At 33.3% G+C, this 25,412-nt stretch overlaps 1 protein-coding gene across 1 annotated transcript in view; it reads right to left on the reverse strand.

Moving 5' to 3' along the window:
• LOC144972516 (inactive rhomboid protein 1-like) overlaps window positions 1-24,271 on the reverse strand; it is a 34,416-nt gene extending 10,145 nt beyond the window's left edge. Inside the window, exons 1-10 of the mRNA XM_078913820.1 lie at window positions 24,115-24,271; window positions 20,222-20,323; window positions 19,140-19,434; window positions 17,796-17,888; window positions 17,483-17,559; window positions 16,569-16,701; window positions 6,159-6,295; window positions 4,760-4,871; window positions 3,929-4,003; window positions 311-472 (exon numbers count right to left, since the gene is read on the reverse strand). Of these exons, the coding sequence (XP_078769946.1) occupies window positions 311-472; window positions 3,929-4,003; window positions 4,760-4,871; window positions 6,159-6,295; window positions 16,569-16,701; window positions 17,483-17,559; window positions 17,796-17,888; window positions 19,140-19,434; window positions 20,222-20,277 (1,140 nt within the window). The 5' untranslated portion in view covers window positions 20,278-20,323; window positions 24,115-24,271. The remainder of the gene's footprint in view (window positions 1-310; window positions 473-3,928; window positions 4,004-4,759; window positions 4,872-6,158; window positions 6,296-16,568; window positions 16,702-17,482; window positions 17,560-17,795; window positions 17,889-19,139; window positions 19,435-20,221; window positions 20,324-24,114) is intronic.
• Between the last annotated feature and the right edge of the window lie 1,141 nt (window positions 24,272-25,412).

Consider the following 25,412-nt stretch of genomic DNA (forward strand, 5'->3'; position numbering starts at 1 on the left):
CAGGTGACATAATTTTTCTCTCACAAAGAGCGTATATGAAAACATTGCGTGCAAAGCCTATCAATGGTATCAGCCTTAAATCATAGAAAAGGATACATTTCCATCTAGCTTCCACTTAACTGATGCCAATACTTTCATCTTCTTAAAAATCAACTCACTAATACTGAACAAGGTCAGCCAGGAAATTCAAAAAGACAGTTTTCTGGCTTTAGCCAGAAAAAAAGGGCATCCCTGACTTTTACATATCTAAAAGGACCGAGGTGATTTATGGGGAAGCCACAATGTGTTACAATTATTGAAAAACACTAACGCTGCATCCACTTTTAACTGTCTGTACACAGCCAGAGCCATCATTCCGAATACAACAAGCCGACCCTCTTTCATCAGATCGATCATAACCAATGACTTTATTGAGATTATCATCCACCCTCATACAAGGCGAGTACTTGGCACCCAGATGAATGAGATCAGCCTGTGACAAAAAAACAAAATAACATGATAATAAAACAAACAACAAAATCATCAAAAGTTTGAATCTTAATATGAGTGAGGAGACTGACTGACCAGTCTAAAAGTGCATTCGTTAATGTTAATAAACAAAAATTAAGATTTTATTTTTTATATAAAAGGTAAAAAAAAAAAAAAAGAAAAGCAGCATATTGAATATTTTATATCAATGCTTTTTCATGGGCAGAAAATAATGAGCAGTCAATAAAGAAGTATGATTTACCCTGAACAGCCTACTGCAAGCTTTTTTGGAAAAAAATCAATACTAAAAAAAGGATAATTATGCTTGAGGATTCAAAAAACATTGAAGAAAAAAACAAAAGCATATGATAAATAAACAGATGTATTCAATCTGTTGCATAAAGACTATCAAGCTATATGTCCAGTGATTTACTAACTTAATTCACCTTTCCCTTTCAAATGCGCCACTCAAAGCTCATGATCTCTTTCACCCTGACAACACTATGAAAAGTGCAATTTTTAAAAAGTGGTAAAACATATGTCATGCCTACACAACACTCAGTTTCCCTTGAAGTTACTGACCCTCCATGCCCTTCGACCTATTTGAAAGATATCCAAAGCCATGACTCTTACATTCGACTAGTGATTCCACCAAACCAGTTGTCCCTCGAATTCGCACAAAAACTGGAATGAGATCATAATCTGCATTTTGGGCCATATGTGAGGAATGCCTTACCAAAACGCATTTACAAAAAAGGAATCTTTGTGTATTAGTAAAGTGTTCCCTTAAAACCTATCTGTTTTATCTAAATAGATGGTATGAGACACAAAATTGGTAGGTGTGTGTATGTATGTGTATCTCTCTCTCTGTCCCCGCGGAAAATTGCAAATGAAAACCCAAAAAATTGCACCCAAAATTCCAAAAATTGCATGCAAAAAATGCAAAAGTTGCAAGGAAAAATTGCAAATTTAAGACGTTTTCAATAAACAGTGCACAATAATTTATTCTTGCTTTAATTCTATGACAAGCACAGTCCACCAATTTTAGTTGGTATGTATTATACAGTATTGTGTCCATAAATTATATAAAATTACATTGATATTGACATTGCATACTCAGAAAAGAAATATTATGCCATGTATATACAGGGGATGCCACCAGGAGATTTTGAAAAAACCCTGGTAGAAAAGCTCATAAATTTTTAAAATTATTATTATTATTATTATTATTATTATTATTATTATTATTATTATTATTATTATTATTATTATTATTATTATTATTATTATTATTATTAATATCAAAATTATTATTATTATTATGATTATTATTATTACTATTATTATTATTATTATTATTATTATTATTATTATTATTATTATATTTCCAAGTACATCTATACATCATAATAATACAGTGGAACTCGGGAATAACGAGGTCGAGGGGACTTACCATAAAAACTTTCTATTTCCGAGTTAAATGAATCACATGAATCTATGTTTATGGTAGTATATTAAACACGCATAATAAAAATTAAAAAAAAAAAAAACAAAAAAAAAAAAACAAAAAAAAAAAAATTTATATATATATATATATATATATATATATATATATATATATATATATATATATATATATATATATATATATATATATATATATATATATATATATATATATATATATATATTTATGAGTGTTGGTGGGTACTTGTAGCACCTTAAACAAAAGATCTGAACTGATGACAATGTGCAGACACTCTAACAAATTCAAGCTCAAAACGCAAAAGGCCAAATATCCCCCCCCCCCCCCCCCCCCCCCTCCCGACCCCATTATACCCCTCCTCCCCCTCTTCCCTCCCCCCCCCCCCCCCACCCCGCCGCAACCACATTCCACTACAATATCACACACACATGTACACACAACACACCTACACGCACACACACACATACAAACACACACACACACACTCATAATATAAACATGAGAGCACATCACAATACACATAAAAACTAATCACCACTACACAGAGAAACAACTTTAGTTTGGAGTTTTCTACGGACATGACAGAATGGATTATGCCGACTGAAGAAGTGTGAATTAAAGGAAAAACACAGAAACGAGTCGTCTCGGCAAAAAATGTGAGTGAAAATTTACATTATATATATATATATATATAATAGATTGATGTTAGCAATAAAACTATTATTAAATAGCATCTTTAATAGTTTTGTGTGACGGTGGCAGTAGTATTTTCCTAAGTTTAGCATTATATGATTATATACGACTCCAGAACATGGAAAATTGCAAAAAATTGCGGCAATTGTCAAAATTGCGAAAAATCGTAGCCGCAAGCGCCGCGATTTCCTGGAGGGACAGGCCAATAGGTCCATGGAACCAGAGTTTATTGTGGCATGCTACACTTTGGATAAGATGCTAGTCTATCGCAAAGTACTTTCCACCAGATCTAACAGACCCAGCTACCCAATCACTGCTGGGTAGACGGAGAGTAGGAAATATATTTCAACTTCATCTGGGATCAATCTCGATCCCTTTGCGTGTGAAGCAAGTGCTCTACCAATTGTATTGGGAACCCATGTGTGTGTTTAAGCAGATGTAATTTGTAATTGGTCCGGTGTTTCAAAGTGATAATGCAATAAAAGATTTCAGAATTATTATTATTATTATCATTATTATTATTATTATTATTATTATTATTATTATTATTATTATTATTATTATTATTATTATTATTATTATTATTATCATTATTATTATTATTATTATTATTATTATTATTATTATTATTATTATTATTATTATTATTATTATCATTATTTCTATTTACAAAGCAGATGGTGGAATCACATTTCACGTCATACAAAGTGCTACTAAGCATTATACCAATAGCAGTATACTTGTAGATAATGGTGGTTCAGAGATATGGTCTTTGCTTTGTACCAGAAAGGTATTGAGCTAGACTATCTTGCACTTTGCGGCACTGCACTGTGGCAATGGCTGGGTTATCCCAGTTTACCTTGCAATTTACCCTTAACAAAAATTTTATAACAGTATCTGACTGGGGCTGGAATTCATTCCCTCTTGAGAAGTGTAGCATGTGCTAATATATGTAAAGAGCCTAATGTTATTGTCATTGACCATAATTACAATTCTTAAATTAAAAGGTCCAAAACAAAAAGAAAAAGAAAGGTTAACCACCTCATCATTGACTTAAGTATTGAACCCCTTACAATTTAACACACCAATCACCAGGGGAGTAAATCAATTTACTTTAAAATAAAGCTAGAACAAAGAGGCTGTTAAAAAAGACAAAATCAGGATGAGACGGAAATGTCCTCGTTAACAATTCATATTCGTAGGGAGTTAAAAAGCCTCAGTAAGTGACAAGAAAACTGTAAAGTCTGTGAATGCGAGCAAATTCTAAGGCTGTCTACACACCTGTCTGGGACCAATCCATAAGTTGTCTCTCTCCAAATGTGTTTCACGTTGAATAGCCAAATTAGGCATGCGTACCTGATGAGGCAAAAATATTTATATCAGGAAAAAATAATAAATTATAATCATTATTTAATTCCATGACTCCTTTGCTTTTGCAAAGGAATGTTTCCACAAGTATTTATCTATTCAAAATTCAACAAAACTCTAATGAAGACAAGAATATACAGGGTGGCCATAAAGTCTTTCCCTGATTTCAAACACAAATCTTTTGGTGTAATGTGACTTTGAAATCGGGGAAAGACTTTATGGACAGGTAAAAATATTATATAAATAAATATAATAATATATATATATATTAATTATAAAAATTTTGATATTGAGCTAAGAAATTAAACCACAATAACTAGATGGTAAAGATATCAAATATGTTGAGAGAAGGGATTAGTTAAGTTATGGTTCACACTCTTGTAATAGTAGAGACAGCTAATCTAAAAGATGATTCTAGTCTTGTATTCAATTGACAAGATTTGAAAATTACAGCCAAAAATGTAAATAGGACTTAACTTTGATGTGCATGACTTCATAAGGTAAAATTGAAACCCATATTAAATAATCATTGAGTTAAATGGTTAATTACATTTCATAGAATCTGCTGTATTTTGTCAAAAAAGACTGCCAATGTTTATCATCATTATGGGCGGCTTGCAGATTATTAAAAGCACAAATACGGTTTAATTATCTCAACAACCACTGACATTCATACTAAATTTTGAATTCTGCATTTTGCTAGGGGCAGAGCATAGTGTGGATGATCACATGAAATAGACTTACGTCAGCCGATTCCTCTGTGGTGGAGACGCCAATGGGGGCAATTCCATAGACAGACACAGACACAATGAAAACCACAATATGTACAAATGTCACCCAGTATGTGAAATAGGGCCTGAATGAAATGACAGACGAAAAAAAAAAAATCTATTAATTAAAAAAACAACAGTATTTGAAAATATCTGAGCAAGAATTGCATGGACAGAAATTGAGTAGCCAAGATGAGGTCAAATCTAAATGTAAAGGTATCCTTTCCTTCACAGTATTTTAATGAAAAAACACAATTAGATATTATAAGCAATCCTTCAGAGCCATTAGGTCCATGGAACCAGAGTTTATCCCAGTGTCTATTGCAAGAAATGGACAATAGCAATTGCTTGCTACTCTCTGGATAGGATGCTAGTCTATCGCAAATTACTTTCCACCAGATCTAACAGACCCAGCTGTCCAAACACTGCTAGGTGGACTGGGGGGTTAGAAAAAAAATATTAACTGCACCAAAGATCGATCTCGGCTCCTTTGCTTTTGAAGTGTGTGCTCTACCAACTGAGCTATCGGGACCCCCACACATAGATATACAGACCAGTAAATGCTGGAAAACAGAATAGTCTGAGCTTTTTTCATATTCATATTTGATTTTTACACCACTCGCATCATGTTATCAAAACAATAAAAAAAAATCTTCTGGCACATTGAAATTGAGACAAACAAAATTAAGATTTCAAAGGAAATGTCAATGGTCAATCCGACAATCAAAAGTCAATGGTAAAAAAGTAAACAAAAGCCCATTTCTGATACTTTGACTTCATACAACTGAAATTTCATTCATCACAAAAAAAAATGTTATGTCATTATCAAAAAAAAAACTGCATTCCAGAGATGCAAACCTCAAGAATCAGAAATAAGTAATGTTGGAGGAAAATATGAGTAATTTCCCCCAAATCCAATGCAGTCCCCATTTCATGAGTAAAATTCTAAACTGTTCAAATTGCTTTGAAACGTTATAAAAACTCTTAATCTCATATCAATACAAGGAAAATAATGGCCTGCTCAAAAGTTATTATTTTTCGAATTATCACCATTTTTATGAAAAAAGTAATTAACCCAATCAAGGTGTTGTAGAAGCCTTTAAAAAAAAGCATTCTTTAACTTATGGCTCAACTCAAAGTGCTATGAAAATGCCTCCCGGAGCTGAAGGATGGCAATGGGTCACCACACTAAAAAATAGCACAGTCACAACTGAGCCTTCAGCTAATATTATTACGGGACTGAAGAGGGGTGGTGATCAATTGTTGACCATTACTATTAAGTCAGAATTCCGATTATAGTCAGAGGATCTGGATATGAATGACATGATCAAATGGATCCCTAGCGTTTACTAAATAAAATTATACATGTGCACCTGTGATCATCCAAATTGCTAAGCTGTTTTTTGACATCCTTAGTAAGGACAGCACTCCGTAAACGTCTCCTTGACATTTTCCCTAGGATTCCCATTCCCACCGTCCTCTTCTCTCTCTGCATCGCCGTCTGGACCACCTAATGAATAAATGTTTTTTTAAATAATGTTAATACTATCATGCTGTTTGTATCATTTCATATTTCTTTGCTGTTTGGTTTTGAGACATTAACAGCACTTGAGAGACTTTTGGTTCTTCTTGACATTGATGGCCCAATGCACAACCCTCCCCTATTTCTCATCCTAGACTTGGACCAGGCAATGGCTAAAAAAAAACAACAACAAAAAAGAAATAGAGAAAGAGAAGCAGACCATTGAGCAACAGGAGGAAGACAGTTGGAGAGGAGATGAAATAAGCTGAGCTGGCTGGCCCAGGACAGAGATTCCTGGAGGAACTTTGTAGGTGCATCATGTCCCACCAAGGAACCAAGAGGATAAGGTAAAGAGAGACTTTTGGCTCGTATAAAGGCCTTGCAGGGGGGCTGATGGTAGAATTATATTAGGTACCTGAAATGTGTAACTAGTCTGGGATAGAACATCATGACAACCTCTGTTCTAAAAATGAAAAAGTATTAGTATACTTATTAACAATATCAAATACGAGCGCATCAACAGTAAATAAAAAAAGTATTAGTATACTTATTAACAATATCAAATACGAGCTCATCAACAGCAAATTCACTATTATGGACAGTTCCTTATGCCCAATGTGTACAGAGGTTTTCAGTAAATTTAAGACAAACCCAAAAATTTAGCCAAAAATATGCTACACAAGAGACAATTACTAAAATCTCATTCAACCCCTGATGAAGACCAAAAAAAAAAAATATAAATAAAATACAAGATAAAACCCGGGCGAAACTTCAATTTGATACCTATGAATAATAAGAACAAATTCAGATAAAAACTGTCTTTCAAGATCAAGGGCCTGGAATAAGGTACCCAGTCGCTTTGATTAGTGCTCAGGTAAGAGTTGTCAGATTGTTTAGTAGATAAATTATAATATTTGACAACAATAATTGTACAATGGTAACAAGTGATGTGTTTGTCAGAAATAAAATGTAGGCATATTAATATTATCAAGCTGACATATCCTGTCTTCACAATTAAATAAAGAACACTTTTGCTTATTACTTACGGGTATCATATTGTAACTTGAAGGAAAGAACCAATCATAAAAATTGAAATATCTGAACATTCAACTTAATAAACAATCAAATAAAATATAATTATATAAGATGAAATAGAGGCAACATTTACGTGGGTGGGCATTATAAAAATTCAATGATGTAAACATCTCGTAATTTAGGAATAGTGGCTCGGGGGGTGGGGGGGGGGAAGGGGAGGGGGGGGGGGGCAGCCATGTACCAAGAGAATCTGCATTAGCCTCACTGTTGGCAAATCATTTTTCTCTTGAGCAAGAAACTTAGTCTCTATTGTTCACAGCATTTTGGCTGATACTTGGCTTATATCATTCTATTTCCAAGGTAAACCCTAGCGAAAAATTTTCATTGTGGATGAATAAATGTAGTTTTTTATAATTCATTTACTAAAATACCTAGGAGAAACAAAAACAAAACAAAAGAGGAGTATATCAAGATGTCTGATTGCTCAAAAAATGACGGAAAGATTTGCTTCAAAGCCCCAACCTTCCTTCTGTAACTTCCCTCCCCTCCTCCACCCCCCCCCCCCCCCCCCCCCCCCCCCGCCAATCCCTCTCAAACATACACCCTTTTGAATATTTTGAACCTGTGATCACAAATCTGACACACTCTGAAAAAGCGGGTTTTTGAAATTTTAGCCAGAATACTCACCTTTCAAATATTGATAGTGAGATGAGGGATGTTTTAATTGATCGCTATTTGAAGGATGAGTTTTCTGACCAAAACCTTTAAAATGTGTTGTTATTTTTTTCAGAGTACAGCAGAAATGTTATCCTTGCATTAAAAATTCAATCCCTACAGGTACGAAAGAATAAACTTGGGATATAGTGAAAAAGAAACAATAAAATCAAAACACAAAAGAGAAACAGTGTATAATTATAATGCATACGTCATTAAAGTTGCCTGGCCAACTCATCCTTGAAGACATCCTGTTCTTCATGAAAGTAGACAATGGAGTGAATAAAATAAATATTACATTTATACAATACTTGTTCACAATAATCTTTTCTGTTTTAAGAAACATTATAAATACAATACTTGTCCACAATCATCTTTTCTTTTTTTAGCAACATTATATATATTGATGACCCGTTGATCAAACCTCTAAGTAGCTTTGCGATACTGTACTTCAGAGGTTTGATCAACAGGTCATAGATATATATATTAATAGAAATATATATACACAACTCAACATACTACATCAATTCACTCATATAAACCAACTAATTAAAAATAAATTAACTCAGCCAAATCTAATATTGCTGTCAATGTGCGCTAAGAAATTAATAATAATAATAATAATAATAATAATGATAATAATAATAATAATAATAATAATAATAACAATAATAATAATAATATATTTCTATTGTGCTTAAGCATCCACTTAAAAGTGCTCTGCAGCGCTTTACAATTAACTCAAACGAAAATCTACCCATACACACACACACACATATGTTTACAATTTTTAAAAGAAAAAAAAAAAATCATAAAATTAACACAGTATTTGTAAGTCGTACACTGACAACACCACCAAGTCCTTCAGAGCCCCTGAAGCTGAAATTTATTACTTTTTCTGTAGCATTGAATGGAAAGTACTAATTATTGTTTTATACTCCTCTGGATAGGGGGTCCTGATAGCTCAGCTGGTACAGCACTCGCTTCACACACAAAGGGACCGAGATCAATGCAGTTGAGATTTTTTTCTGACTCCCCCCCCTGTTCATCCAGCGGTGAATGGGTAGCTGAGTCTGTTAGATTTGGCAGAAAGTACTTTGCAATAGACTGGCATCCTATTCAAAGGATAGCAATCAATTGCTATTGTCCGTTTCACGCTAAATAAACCAGGATAAAGGCCGTCTCCATGGACCGAATGACTCTGAAGGACTACTACTACTTCTCTGGATACTACCCAGTCTAAGGTAAAGCACTTTCCACCAGATCTAACGCTTATCTCAGCCAGTGACCAGATGGGCTCTATATCTGTCTTATATCACGAGGTAAAAATTGGATCTTCCTTGTAGATGTCCCAGGTGCCTGGTCTAATAGACCCAACTACCCAGTCACTGTTGGGTATACAGGAAGGTCAAAAAATCATTCACTGCATTTGGGATTAAGACCGGGCCCTTTTCCTGTAAGGTAAGTACTTTATCATCTGCTTCCTGTTAAAGAGAGAATGGAGTTCGAAGTTGCCACATTGGTGTTAAAATGCCTAAATGATATAATGCCATCTTATCTCTCAGCACTTCTTGAATTGTATACATCTGCTAGATCACTCTGATCCCAAAATGAACGACTGTTTAATGTTCTCATATGTAAACTATTTCTAGCTCAGAAATCTTTCCTGTTAGGGCCCAAAAAGTATGGAACAAATTATTTTAAAAAATCAAAGACACCCAAGAGCTCAGTAATCTTAGGAAACTTTTGAAAACATTCCCATCCAGGCAGAAATGGTATTTAACATTTGTGTTGTTGCCTTTGCACTTGTAGCGCCTGAAAGCATTTTGTGTATTCTGTGCACTATATAAATTAAATATTACATTACACTACATTATCACGGAACTCATGGGACTCTTTGAAAAGGCACGGGGACAGGGGAACAAGTCAAGGAAAGAAGAAAAAAATAGATTCCAGTGGCAATCTACCCCAGTCAGTGCAAACCCTGATGCTACCCAAAATCTCAAACAAAAACTAGCACTGGATCCCTTCTGAAATGGAGATACTCAAATGGTCTCTAATATAGATTCAAAATAAACATTATATAATAGCATGAGCAGAAAACGAAAGTAGAAAAGCCCAATGAGACCCTAAACTTCTATAACCTTTTGCACAAACAAAAAAGGAATGTTTATGGTGCAACTAAAGAAGCATTTGGTAAAAGGAACAAAAAAAAAAACAATAACAAAAAAAAGTTTTTAAGACAAAAATAACTTTTATGGAAAAAATAAAATAACACAACTAATAAAAAAAAAAATTTTAAATAATAATAAACTAAAATATTTCAAAAGCATACTTTAGGATCACCATCACTATAAAACCAGGACACAGCTCTTGACCGACGACGAACTGGTTCCTGAGGCACCTTGACAGAACAGTGGGAGTAAAATGTTTGGTATAACATATGATCAACTTTTAAATTAAAGTAAACTATGAGCTTGGAAGATAAGGAAAATGATAATAATCTGAAAGTAGAGTAACACAAAAGAAAACCCGGAAGAAATTTGTGCTTTGTTTCTCTTCACAATTCAAGCAATTGTAGATTTCAATCATACATATACATAAATAAATAAATAAATAATTAAAGAAATAAATTAATTTATCAATTATTTTTTTAATACAAAATTGCATTTGAATGTAGGTGGAAATATTAAAATGTCACATTTCATTCATATTTCATGTTACTAAAACTTCATATAAATGGTTAAGAGGTAGACTAAAGCCTGCAAAGGTCAAAGAAAAAAATAAATTTTTAAAACATGAGATTTAAAACATAACAGTCATCTTAATCAATAAATATTTTGGAGTAAATTATTTCTGGCCGAAATGAAAATAGAAATATGTGTTTTGTCAAAGTATAGCAGCAGCAACTCTACCCAGGATTCAAATTCAAAACTTTTCAGTCCAGAAGAAAAGAGCTTGTCTAACTATCCCAAACAGCCCGCTGTGAATGAGTGCTTGACTAAAGACAGATTGAAAGAATGCTAGTAATAAAATAAATGATGTCTGACACAAACAACTTGCACTGTATAAAATGAAATTTTGGTTCCACATAGACTGATGGAAGAATAAAAGAAGTATTCTGACAGCAAATGAGTATGGTAAATTTTCGGAAATGTGCTATTGATATGTTTGTATTTGAAGCTGTGCAAAAATGTTGTTTCTGTGATGTTTGCCTCAAAACTTCTACAATAATAAGTTATTTGGAAAAACTAAGGAAAAAATTTGTTATCATCTGTTCCAATCAGTTGAATAATGTAAAATAAATCAAAACCTGGCGACCTAGCTCCAATTCAGGAGACAAAAAATTACTGAACTTTTAAGCAAACACACATCAGACCATCTGACCGCTGAACTCCAATAAAAAGACATTATATTTTAACTTTAATCGTTTAGCAGGTGATTGGATAATAGACTGAGGATTTATAACAAACTGAATTCCGTAAATATACTGAAAATTGGTAACCTTGCCAATAGAATAGCGGAAAATTTCTCGAAGGTTTAAAAAAAAAATGTGGACAGAGTATCTACTTTGTCAGAGAAACTGATGAAAGCAATTTTTTTTTCTAAATAACTTCGTATTGGAGTACTTTTGTGGCGAAAGCCACGAAAAATGACCTCATGGCACAGCCTTATTTATACGCTCTTATTCGTATACATGTAAAAGAAATAATGTTTCAGTAAAAATATTTTTTAATGAACTTTAGTTACATTTTACATAATTGAAATTGGTCTCGATCAATACAGTCACTCATCTTACTTCTAAATGTCAAACTTCTTCATAAGAGACACAAATACATCATTACAAATGCTTTTACATGAAATTTCATACACATAATTTATTTAATTTCAAATTTAGCATACTTCAACAATTCAAACATAACTCAAATTGAGCAAAATTCTAAATACAATTCAAAAAATAATTGTGAAAATCATGCAAACAGGGGAAAAAATACCAAAAAATATCCAACAATTGGACTTGAATTCTTGTTTTGTTTTGCTTTGTTTTAAAGGGTTTTACGACACTTGCAATACTTTCTAGGTCATTTAAGCACCAGTAAAAAGGAAGAAGATGGGATATTAAAAATTTCTAGATTATAATTATTTTTCATCTGTGTTTGTTCAAGAAGACACTACAAATATACCAACGTTCAATGTTACAAATCAATTAAACGCCCCCGATTTTTATATTACACAAGAAGACATACTTGCAAAATTGTTGAATTTAGACGTGACTAAAAGCATAGGACCCGATTCCCTTCATCCCCGTTTACTGAAAGAAGTGGCCTTTGAAATATCACAGCCGCTATCAACAATATATAATAAGTCTCTTGAATCTGGTACCTTACCCATTGAATGGAAACAAGCCAATGTTACTGCCATTCATAAAAAGGGAAGCAAACTAGATGCTGCAAACTATAGACCCATCAGCTTAACATGCATACTCTGTAAGGTTATGGAGTCTATCTTGAGAGACCGAATAATGGACTTTCTTGAAAGTCATACGATGCTAAACGATAACCAGCATGGTTTTAGATCAAAGAGATCATGCATTACTCAACTTTTACAGGTGATGGAGGATTTTACCAAGTTAATTGATCGTGATCAATGCATTGATGTTGTTTATCTTGATTTCCGCAAGGCTTTTGATTCTGTACCTCATGAGAGATTATTCATTAAACTAAAAACATATGGATTAAAGGGAATATCTTTAACTGGATTAAAGACTTTCTTAATAATCGAATACAAAGGGTCATTGTCAATGGTGTGGGGTCGGATTTTAAGAATGTAATCAGCGGTGTACCCCAAGGAAGCGTATTGGGGCCACTTTTATTTCTTTTATATATAAATGATTTACCATGTGGCATAAATTCAGCCTGCAAACTGTTTGCAGACGATACAAAGATCTATAGTACAACTGAACATCATAACATTCTACAAAATGATATATTTTCACTTTTCAAATGGTCTACAACATGGCATTTGGATTTTAATGTTTCGAAATGTAAAGTATTACATATAGGAAAAAATAATCCATGTCATAATTATTTTACCGATACTTCTATGTCAAATCTACTTTCCGTTGTGCCTTATGAAAAGGATGTGGGAGTTACTTTTGATTCACATTTGAATTTTGATTTACATATTGATAATTGTGTAAGCCGTGCAAACAGAATGATGGGAATAATATATAGAACCTTTATAGGTCTTGATAAAACCACATTTTTATATTTGTATAAATCGCTCGTTCGACCAATTCTAGAATACGGAAATTGCATCTGGAGCCCATTATATAAAAGACAATCTATTAGTATTGAAAGTGTACAGAGGAGAGCTACCAAAAAAATTTATACAATACAGTATTTATCTTATAAGGAAAGGTTAGAATTTCTTGACTTACCCAGTTTGAAATATAGAAGAATTCGTGGGGATTTAATTCAGGTTTATAGATTGGTACATGGTCTGGATAGGATAGACTTTTCAGATTTTTTTTCATATTTTTTTTTTTTTTTTTTTTCATATTCTAATATTACTTTTACTAGAGGGGACAAGTTTAAGATTTTTGTCTCTAGATGCAAAACAAACATAAGACAAAACTGGTTCGGTATTCGTATTGTTCAGAAATGGAACAGTTTGAAATTTGAAACAAAGAATGCAAAATCTATGGATTATTTCAAGGTGTTAGTAGACAGGGAATTATATGATGGGAGATTTATATATGACGAATAATACTTGTTTGCTCTGCTGTTGACATGGCTTTCAATCTTGTATGTATATATTATGCATTATTATATTATTATGGTTATCTTCTATACGCGTGTGTATGTGTGTGTGTGTGTGTGTGCGTGTGGTTGTGTGTGCGCTTTGCATGTCACGGTAAAAGATATATGTTTGTACACCACATGAGTACATTTAAGTTGAAATACTATCTTTACCACGTGTATCGTTATTGTAATATTTAATCAATAGATTTATGGCATCACTAATTAATATTAAGGGCATTCAAAGGATCTTATCCTATTTTGCCCTATACCACATGTTATGTTATGTTATAAGGACCTGAGAAAACGTAAGATGAAGGGAAAAGGTTCAAATAAGGAAACGAATTAGATTCAATATGCAATCTATCAATGTGTTTGGTTTGAGATCATCAGACACAAGCAAATGATCCCACAAAAAGGAATAAACCAAAATGCTTTTAAAAATACAATCAAAACAAAAAACTTATAACTACATAAAAGAGATGGCTTCCAATGGTAAAAAATATCATCTCCCAAACTAAAACTAAACATCCGATTGTTTGCCCTCTAGCCAAGGCCAGGACAATACCAAGTAATCCCAATATACCATGGCAAAGACAAAAAGCAACCTGTAAAAGGTAAATGGATATCTGCAGCTTTGTGGTCTTGTGGGAAGACACTCACCTTTGAACCAGTAGGCTCCTGGTTAGAGACTCGCTCCATACAGCACAAAGATGAGTCCCAAGAAAAGACTCTTCACTCACCTTCTCTCACTGTACTCATGTTATAATGAGTAACTGGCTGTTATCTCAGTCAAAAAATTGTAATATTGCAATTCAGACATCATGCTTCACCTTACGTGATTAGTGTTGCTGTTGGCTTGGGACCCCATTGTAAAGTGCTTTGAGCATGTTTACTGGATATTGCACTACATAAATGTTTTAAAGTAATAGTAACCCCCTCTCCCCACCCCCTGTTCAACATCAGGCTGCTAATTCTTAGTGAACTTCTCATGAATCAGACAATTCTAATGTACATTTTTAAAAAAAATTTTTGGACTTAATTCAGTGAATACTCTCAAAACTAAAGTTTATCTTCATTGCTATAAAATAAAATAATCATTTTCAAATAATGTATTGTGTTAAAATATATCATTTTAACTAATCCTGCTATGTCAATTCAAGTTGGTTATCATTTGGACGAGACACTGATAAACTGAGAAGCATTTTCCATCAGATATAAATTAGACCCAGCAACACCATTAGTGCTCAGGGGACTGCACAAACAAACCAAAAAAAAAAAAAAAAATTAATGTAAAGTTACAAAACGTAACACGAATGAAAAACATACTTATATAACAAACATAAGATTTTCAAAATTTAACTTTTAAACAGATCTTCAAAGAATCTGAAGCATTGTAAAATATCAATCAATCAGGGAAAAAATAAGTTGACATACAGCTGCACTGTCAAGTGAGATGCCATCAGAAAATTTTACAGAACCTCTCTTTAGCTGTGGAGAGGGCTAAACATTTAAAACATCTTATATACTTATAATGTTTACAACTTTAAAACAGATAGATAAACAGTCAGGCAGACATACCAACATTAATGTAGACTGAGCACGAAAATCATGGTAAATACTAATACATTGCTCCAGTGTTGTTGTCCACATGTTGAGCACTCTTCTATCAAAGTTGTATTATAATGATATTAAATAGATAAATAGATAGATAGATAGAGGGATAGACAGACATACATTAAATAGAGAGATAAATAGAAAGTAAATGTACTACATTACAGCTACTGGCACAGGTACAGGTAAGCAGTGGCAATCGAATCATCTGCTGGTTAGCTCAACGCTACAATACTCAGCAAAATTAGGCCCTCACATGTGAAACCATCTGGAAACCTCAACCAATTGCAATGCCACGTTTCACCTATTGCTCTGAGTCTACTGACCATTTCCACACTGTGTCCAAGTGGGAGACAATGCCACATCCAAACGATGCAAAAAGGTTGTCATCAGACAAGTCATTGACCTTCACCAGATGGCAGCCACCTAATTATTCTCTTTGTGATATAAAAAATAAAATAGTCCTTCAAGTCATAAACCATACAGAGCTGATTCTGTAGCATTAAACAGGCAGTAACAATTGTTTGTTAACCTTTGGATCAGAAGCTAGTCTATCGCAACATATTTTCTGCCAGATCTAACAGACTCTGATATCAAATTACCACTGGATGAACAGAGAAAACTGTGTATATGCTTTTCCAAAAGCATACCTTTGCGGTGCCGAATTACCAACTTGAACGTTAGAACTAATTCTGAGCAAAAGACCAAACTACAATGACTCACATCCTCTTTTTGATTTGAAATTCAAGAAATCTCATGATTGCATCTCTTTCCTTAGCCAAGAATGAGAACAAGAGCCTTGAAAAATACACTAAGCTTTTACTTGAGACACTTCCTTATGTGTTTGATAGTGATTACCGCTATTTTACATTTCTATTATGTTAAACGATTTAAACAGTTTCCTCAAATTAAAGACTTTTTGACAGTTTAGCTGTCCCATCCGGATTTTGCTCGAGAATAAAAAAGAGAAAGAGGTGTTGAAGAAGAAAAAATAAAAGATGGTAAAGAGGGAGAGGAGGAAGGAAATGAAAGAGAGAAAGAAGAGAGAAGAAAGAAAAAAGTAAAAAAGAAACAAATTAACAAATTAATAAAATTACCTTTTCCTTGATCCTGCTGAGCCCAAAATCTGGTCCATCAGTCACATCAACACCAGGCGTAGAGGGTAAGGCCTGAGGAGGTCGCCGACGCCAGCCTGGGGCACTTCCTTCTCCAGCAAGTTCAGGTTTTACTCTGAAAATTTGTAAAATTGAATTACTGGAGGAATAAAAAATATTTTGCTTAATCCATTAATCAGCTCTAGGATAGAGAACAAAGCCTGAAAATGAGAATGATGAAGATGATGAGATATTATATATATATAAGTCAACAAGTCAGCAAAGATCAAGTCATCAAAGATCATGTGAACATGAATGTCCGTTCACAGCTCAAGATGTTTTCCTGATACTCAAACCAGGTACAGGTTAACAATAAGAATACTGCAAAAGTATGACGGGTAGAGCGCAAAAAGTAAATACCATTAAAAAAATAACCATCTAAATAATATCAGCATTCAACAGTCAAATGAAGCTAAAACCCGACCTATAAGATATTAAAATACCACGGATTTCTTCATTTCAATAATCTTTTTCTGATGCCACCTGTGCACAGTATTTGTTAGTTGTTTTTCTCTTGAGTGTGTTGTTTTTTTTGTTTGTGTGTTTTCCTACATCTTCAAATCCAACCCAAATGACACTGACAGCCGTTGTCAGATAATTAGTAAATAGGATAGAACTGCAGGATAGTCTTTGCCTCCCATGATACCAGATTTGTGCCACAAATGTTACACTGTGTGGCTGGAGTAAGTCACTTTGCCTAGCTCAAAGTCTTTAGAGCAACCAGAGAGGTTTTAATACCTCAAAATAACTATTTGTCACATAGAAATGGAAAAAGTCAACAGAAAACAATCATAACAAGAAATAGTAAAACAACTTATGAATCCAAATTACAATGCTACATTCAAAACATATCTTACTTGATTGTCGGTCTCGGTGCTGTAGGGTGTTCATCGTAAAATACATCATCTACCAGGCTAAATGCATCATCTGGTCTCTACATAGATAAGATGAAATATAGATTCAGTCAATTAACAACTACGGAAACTGGATAAACTCTGGTTCAACTAGAAGGACAACTTATTAAGATATATAAAAAGAAAGTATAGCTCAAATATGACTTATAAAGTACTGTGAAACTTAACACCAATCAAACTAATCAACAATTGAATATCAAACTGAAATGAAAAACTCCAGATGTTGAGTGTAAATAAGTAAGAAATCAAACTTTACCCTAGTGGTATCCTCTTGAATTGTGCCTGATACGCTTCCAGGTGCAAAACTCTGACCTGGGTAAGATTTTTTCCTCACATCTCTTCTTGCATTCTGAAAAAAAAAAGGAAGAAAGAATAACAATTATATGTGATAAAGTATTGCATTAAAAATACAAATGTGGGTTGGATTTTGGCAAGGCTGTACATATCATGGGCGGGGTGAGGAGAGGAGGAGGCCAAAAGAAATTGAAAGAATTGAATATAGTTCACTCTTTTATGTCACTTGAACTTGAAGCTGTCTGTAGAGCTAAAGAATTGTGCTTCTCTTCACAGATAAACAGTAAGTGAGAGGAATTGCTTTAATTTTTTCCTTATTCCATTCCAGTCATTTATTCCCATTAAGAAAGTCTAACACATTCAATGTACACCGACTGCAAACAAGGTCCAATCACTTTGGGAAACTTTTCACTCAGCAGTTTGCTTGTGGAAAAGCCTACATGTTGTCATCAAGTTATAGAACAATAACGAGTCCTTTAAAATGTACTTCAAGCACAGTCAATCTTTGTCCCTTCTTGTATGTATTTACAGCAATACTTAGCTTGACTAATTATGTTTACAAGAGGTAAAAATTGAAGAAGATCACATGAACTACTGTTTTGTAACTTTCATGGAAAACATCATTTGTTTTTTAAGACCTTGAAAAATCTTTAAAAGAGTGCCTTGTGAATAATCGAGCGTCCAATCAGCTGGTAGAGCACTTGCTTCTCATACAAAGGGACCAGTATCAATTCCTAGTGCAGTCGAGATCAAGCAATTACTTTAGTCAGTTTAATGCTATAAAAACTGGGGAATAACCTGACTCCATGGGTCTTATGGTTTTAAGGATTATTTGTGACTAATTTTGTACTCAAGTTTCACATTAAACATACCTCAAGCAAATGAACCAGATACTGAAAAATTATTTGTAATTTGTTTGTGAAAGAATTATTCAATAATACTATTAATAATAATAATCATTATCATCATAGTAACAAGAGTAAAAATATTAATAACAATAATAATAACAACAATAATTACAATAATAATAATAATAATAATAATAATAATAATAATAATAATAAATAATAATAATAATAATAATAATAATAATAATAATAATAATAATAAATAGATAAATAACTAAATAAAAAAATATGATAATAATATCAAATTTGAATAATGCTTTACACCCAATTTGAAGAAATCAAGCGCTTAAGTTATACAAATATTCTATCTTCTTTCTCTAGACGTTGAACTTGAACCTGCCATATGTCACTGTAAATATCATAAACCAAAAAGTCTAAGTATGATAATTTATACATACAGACAGGTTTGAGATTCCCTTCATAGTCATCTGTAAAACTGATTTTTTCCGCTGACCCCTTTGCGCCATGCTTCCTGTTGTCATAGTAGACAGACGAGACTCTTGTCTTGATATGCGCAATGGGTCCCGTATTCGTTTGGTTCCATCAACTGCATCCACATCACTTGAACCTTCTTTTATACCTTTCCCTATGGAACCGGCAATTCTCATCCTGCGGTTATCCCATCGACGCCCAATTTTATCCTCTTCATCATCATCAAGACCAAAGAATTCAGCAATGCTAAGCTTCATCCTCCTAGAAAAAAATTCAAACATGAGCAATATTAGAAATTAATAGTATTGTTAGTTAACAAAAAAAAATCGTAGAAAACATATACAATTTAAAAATGTTAAAACTCACTGACACATTCATTACATAACGAGGGCATCCAACTCCACCATACAAGTACCATGTGCATTAAAATTATTTTTTTGGCTTACATTAAAGCCCAATCCCTCCCTTACCCTTATGACCAACAGAAAGACAAACTGCACTCCCATTAAATGGCAGGAATAGTTTTGTGATCTACATACACACATTAGGTATTATTGCAGTAGTTGCACTGCTCTTTGTATTTTTCTCAAAATCACTTCTCTCGCATGATATACAATCTAAACAAAATCAGATAAATCTGAATTTAAAACCATAACTCTACCTACTATAGCACATTTATATGAAGGGGCATGACACTATCCTATTTTTAATGACAATAAAGCTACTTGAAACTATCTCACAGGAATAAAAACAAAACAAGATTTAGATTGGCATTTGATGGGCTGCTGTGTGGTAATCGAGTATTTTGTACTCAGTTATTTCCTAATCAGGGCATTTTTTTGTGTGGTAATAATGAAAACAACAAGAATGATAATGATAATGATAACGAAAAGCTCCCAATTCACCCATTTATTAAAGATCCAGGGGCATTACAATCATTCACAAGAACAACAGCAGTAACAAGCAATTGCACGTCATTAATGAAAAATCATTTGCTCATTACCATATTTGCAAGAGAAGACAAAATCAATTGCAAGTGTTGACTTACTTTCCAACAGTCATTTTCTTTCCACCACTAGCAACAGACATTTGTCTTTTGTCCATTTTCGCATTCAAATATGATTTTTACAAATTTCTGTAAAAGTGAGTCCTGAAATAGAAAAAAAAAATTAGTGAAAAAAAAATAGCATAAGCCTACAATATCTTAGTGTTCTAAAGCAATAAGACACCACACAACAGACTTAGACACCTTCAAGCGAATATTATCAAACTACGTCAGCCTTACTACCAACAATGGCTGCCACAATGAAAACAACTCCGCCCTCGAATACAATACTCAGAATTGAGTCGACCTCGAACAAGATTCAGATTCAGACATTACCACTGGTAGTGGTGGTAAGGGACACAATTCTTATATGATGTGCAGAGCTGCCAACCTACCGCAGATAATGTGGAATGTACGCATTTTCAGCGATTGTACGCTTGTACACATTTCCCCCAAGATTGTACCCATTTTCAGTGTACGGAGTCACTTCAGTTTTCTTTAGTTTTAATAGCCTGGATGCTCGTATCGCTGTTATCTTAAGCTTGCTGGGTCGTATTTTTGACCAATTACGATCTTCATGCTGGGAGGTAGAATTCTGAAAGGATTGGATTATAGTCTTGGGAACATCATTGTTGCTGCAATTGAGCCTGTGCGGTGTGACTTCCTCTTACTTTCACAATGGTTAGTTTCCGTCGATTTCAGGATTGTATCCATTGTTATGAAATCTCCCCCATTTTGAGGTCCCATTGTACACATTCTAATCAGATGGGGTTGGCAGCTCTGGATGTGTTTGAGATTCCTCTTGTCAAAAATATAAGAACTGGGAATTACCCACCTCAAGGGGGGAAAAAAACAATCAATGAAAAGAAAATACCCATGTCATCACAGCAGGGAAAATATGCTCTAAAACGTACACAATTAATGAGAGAGTAGAGCTTGAACCTTGTAGTTCTATTCAGATACACATGAAAAAAATTAAATGAAATAAAGTAAAACTGTTACTCTACCGTAATCTGTACCTCTTTAGTGGGCTTTAGCTACAGTTCTAGTTCTATTACTAATACAATTTTAAAATAATAATAATAATAATAATAATAATAATAATAATAATAATAATAATAATAATAATAATAATAATAATAATAATAATAATAATAATAATAATAATAATAATAATAATATAATAATAATAATAATAATAAAATAAGAAATAATTATAATAATAATAATAATAAGAAATAATAATAATAAATAATAATATAATAATAATAATAATAATAATAATATAATAATAATAATAATAATAATAATAATAATAATAATAATAATAATAATAATAATAATAATAATAATAATAATAATAATAATAATAATAATAGACTCTTTTAGTTAGAATGCACAGATTTCTTGAAAACAGACAATGATTTGGATTCTCGTGCTCTGTGGAATGGTGTTCCATACAGACGGACCAAAATGAGAAAAGACCCTTGTTCCCGCCTTTGTACGAATGCGTAGGATAGCCAAACGGGTAATGTCATTGGAGGAATGCAAAGGTCGGGTTGTCAAATATTTCTTAAGGAGTTCTGTGAGGTAGGGACGGGCAGTGTTTTCCAGACAATGATAAACTAGGACACATGCTTTGAATTTGACCCTTTTCTCAACAGGCAGCCAGTGTAATCCTCGAAGGAGAGATGTGGCAGAGTCAAACCTCTTCCTTTGAAAGACCAATTTGGCAGCATTATTTTGGACTGTCTACAGCCGCCTGAGCTTATTTTCCGAGACACCAAACAACAGAGCATTACAGTAATCCAGCTTTGACAGTTCTGAATCTAAGAATGCTCCAAGATTTTTTACCTTGTCAACAATATCTATTGACATCTCTCCCACTTTCAATTCTTCTCATTTCAAAATCTTCTGTTCCCTACATACATCACCTCCATTTTGTCGTCATTCAACCTTAGCCTGTTCCTGACCATCCAATCCCTTACACCCAGTACGTATTTTTCACATGTACTTATGACATTGTGTTAGTTTTTAGTACATTCAGATCCAAATAACTGGATGTCATCAGCATATAGGTGGTAGGATAGGCCAAAGCCCCTGATAACCTTTGAAAGTGGATGTATGTGGAGAACAAAAATCACAGGTCCAAGAACTGACGCCTGTGGGACACCACATTCCAAAGGAATTTGATCAGACTTCAAACTATATTTACAACTACAATTTGTCGCCTATTTAATGAATAAGAATTAAACCAACTGAGTGCCATACCAGAAATGCCGAAAGTTATTTCTAAGTTTTAACGGTAGGTCGTGACCGATAATGTAAAAAGCAGATGATAAATCAAGAAGGTTAAGAAGTGTGCAGGACCCCTTATTGATGATATGAAGAAGATCATTTACAACCCGGACAAGAGCAGTTTCAGTTGAGTGGTTTTGTCTGTAGGCAGACTGAAAGATTTCTTCCATAGAATTTAATTTAAGGTGAGCTAGAAATTGTTTTAGGACTAGCGTTTCAAGAACTTTTGATAGAAAAGGAAAAGGAAGGTTAGAGACAGGACAATAATTTTTTTAGGTTTTCTTTGTCAAGATTAGCTTTTTCAATAGGGGTTTAACGTACGCAACTTTGTAGATATCATGCATGACACCCAGTTTAAGTGATGACTATCTAGTAGAATCTAGACCTCTAGCCTCTACTACTACTCAGCAAGACTACGTGGTCTACTTCTACTTCATTCAATGAATGCACTGTTGTATCATGATTTCACCACCATTCATACGATAAGTATAATTTTCAAATATATTTCTTTCCCTTTCTTTTTTATTTTTCTACATTATTTATCTTCAAATACCATTAAATTGTAAAATTCTTTCTCATATTTTCCTCTATCTTCACCTCTACCCAAATACATACCTACACATTAACTCCTACCAGTCTTAGATCTACCACTCACTGCAACTTGCACTCTCTCTCTCTCTCTCTCTCTCTCTCTCTCTCTCTCTCTCTCTCTCTCTCTCTCCAACAATTTTTTTCTCTGTTACTCTAGCACTCCTCTCTCTCTCTCTCTCACTTTGTCCTTTATATAATTGGTATATATACAAATCACCTTATCTATCCCTCCCTCACCCCCATCCCCATTTTTAAGACTTCTTTGTGGTACCTTTTACTGTATATTACAGATTACCAGTCAATTCTTTCCTCTCTCCCCTCCCCCCAACCCTCAATCAATCCATTTCACACACACACACAAGCACATACATTCCTTCTCTTTCCCCCATTTCTCTCCCTTTTCTTACGCCTCTTCATGCATCTACATCCAACACCCTCTCCATACATTTACATTGTTCCTGCCTTTGACTAAATTTTTTTGTAACCTTCACCTTTGTGTTTTATTGTTTGTCTCCTGATGAAGGCCAAGGGCCAAAACGTTTTATGTTGTTCCCTTATATACGAGTCACATTTACTCACTTTATTTCCCTATCCATCTTATTTAACTAATTGATACTGGCTCGTTTATTAGTATAGACTATAATTGTAATAATAATAAGCACCTCTCTGCCTCTAGTTTTTTTTTTTTTTAATTTTTTGTTGTGTTTTTGGGGTTTTTTTTCTTTTCGGGGGGGGGGGGGGGTATCACTGTAACTGTAACACAGGCGGACGATCCCTCACACTTAATTATAAAGAGATATCAACATTCATCTTTGATTTAAACGGGCGACCAAACGAATAATCAGCATAATAAAGTACCTTTGTCCTTTTTTTTTTTTTAGTAAGTTACTTCTCTGACTTCCTACTCTCACTCTCAGACGTTGTTCCGCCGATTGGAAGAATGTTCCTTGACAACGATTAGAATTTTAATGCAAGGACAAAAAATAGGAGTTTTGATGCATACATACCAAATATCCGTCGAAAATTTTGCATCTAATTCAGTCCAAAAACGTTTAACTATTCGTTACATACTAGAAGAAATTGAAAAACCTTGCTAACATCTCAAAGCTAACAGTGCAACAATAATATTTTGATTGCATCGTTGCCCAGATGAAAAAGAAAGGTAGTTGGTAGTTAGCAAGTCAACAATACAATGGCTGGTTATTCAATCCCGATTACAATTCCCATTGTCATAGCGTTGGGTGTTGGGTATTCGAGTAGCACATTATCTGAGTTCTCACCTTGATTGTGTTCACGATACATTGTCATTTATTCCACTCTCTTCTGTAAAGAAATCAGGTTAAATACCATTCGTAGCATTACATGTTTTGTTTCTCTCTTTTTTTTTTTTTCTTTTTTTTTTTTTTGTTGTTGGCAGATTTAACTTTCTTTGTTTTTTTGTTTTTTTCATTTTAATCTCTAATTTGTTGACGAAACTCTAGGATGACATTTTTTTTTTGATTTTTTTTTTGCGTTCAGTTTACGCTTTATATTAACAATGGAAAAGTTGCAGACATACGTAGATTTTAGTCGATGAGTACGTACAAAGTTGTATTTTATTAAAATAAGAGGCATTGACGAGAAATGAATTTACATACCTATAAAACTATACAAGTTTCAATACACATAGGCCTATATAATACATTTCAAACTAAATTTGGACGAACTAGTAGTTTGAATAACGACAAGGTTAGACGTAGACGATACTATGGAGTTAACAATGCGTACATCAAAGAATGAAGAAACTATGTTGTCATTTCAGTAAGAAAAATAAATTTTATATTACCTTACCTCATTGACAATAGTTGAATGGGGAAATGGTGTTTCGGAGATACGGCTATTGGAAAAACAGTTCACTAGTGTGTCGTGTGTCCAGTGGCGGTTCTAGCCTATTTATAGTGGTGGGGCAAAGATGATTCGGTCATATATATATATATATATATATATATATATATATATATATATATATATATATATATATATATAAATATATATATATATATATAAATATATATATATATATATATATATATATATATATATATATATATATATATATATATATATATATATATATTTCAACTTTTAAAAAAAATGAAATATTTCAACCACAAATAATCACATTCACAATGAAATGACAATACCAGTAGATTTTAATTATTCCAAACGTAATCAAAAAGGAATCACGAAAGAGAATACAACAAAAAAAAATAAAGCGACGAGACAAAATGCGACAACACCTTGACAATACAAGTCCATTTCGTTC

This window comes from Berghia stephanieae, chromosome 5 (genome assembly GCF_034508935.2).
Source record: "Berghia stephanieae isolate SIO BIC M18660-M18661 chromosome 5, UCSD_Bste_1.3, whole genome shotgun sequence".
Taxonomy (NCBI): Eukaryota; Metazoa; Mollusca; class Gastropoda; order Nudibranchia; family Aeolidiidae; genus Berghia; species Berghia stephanieae.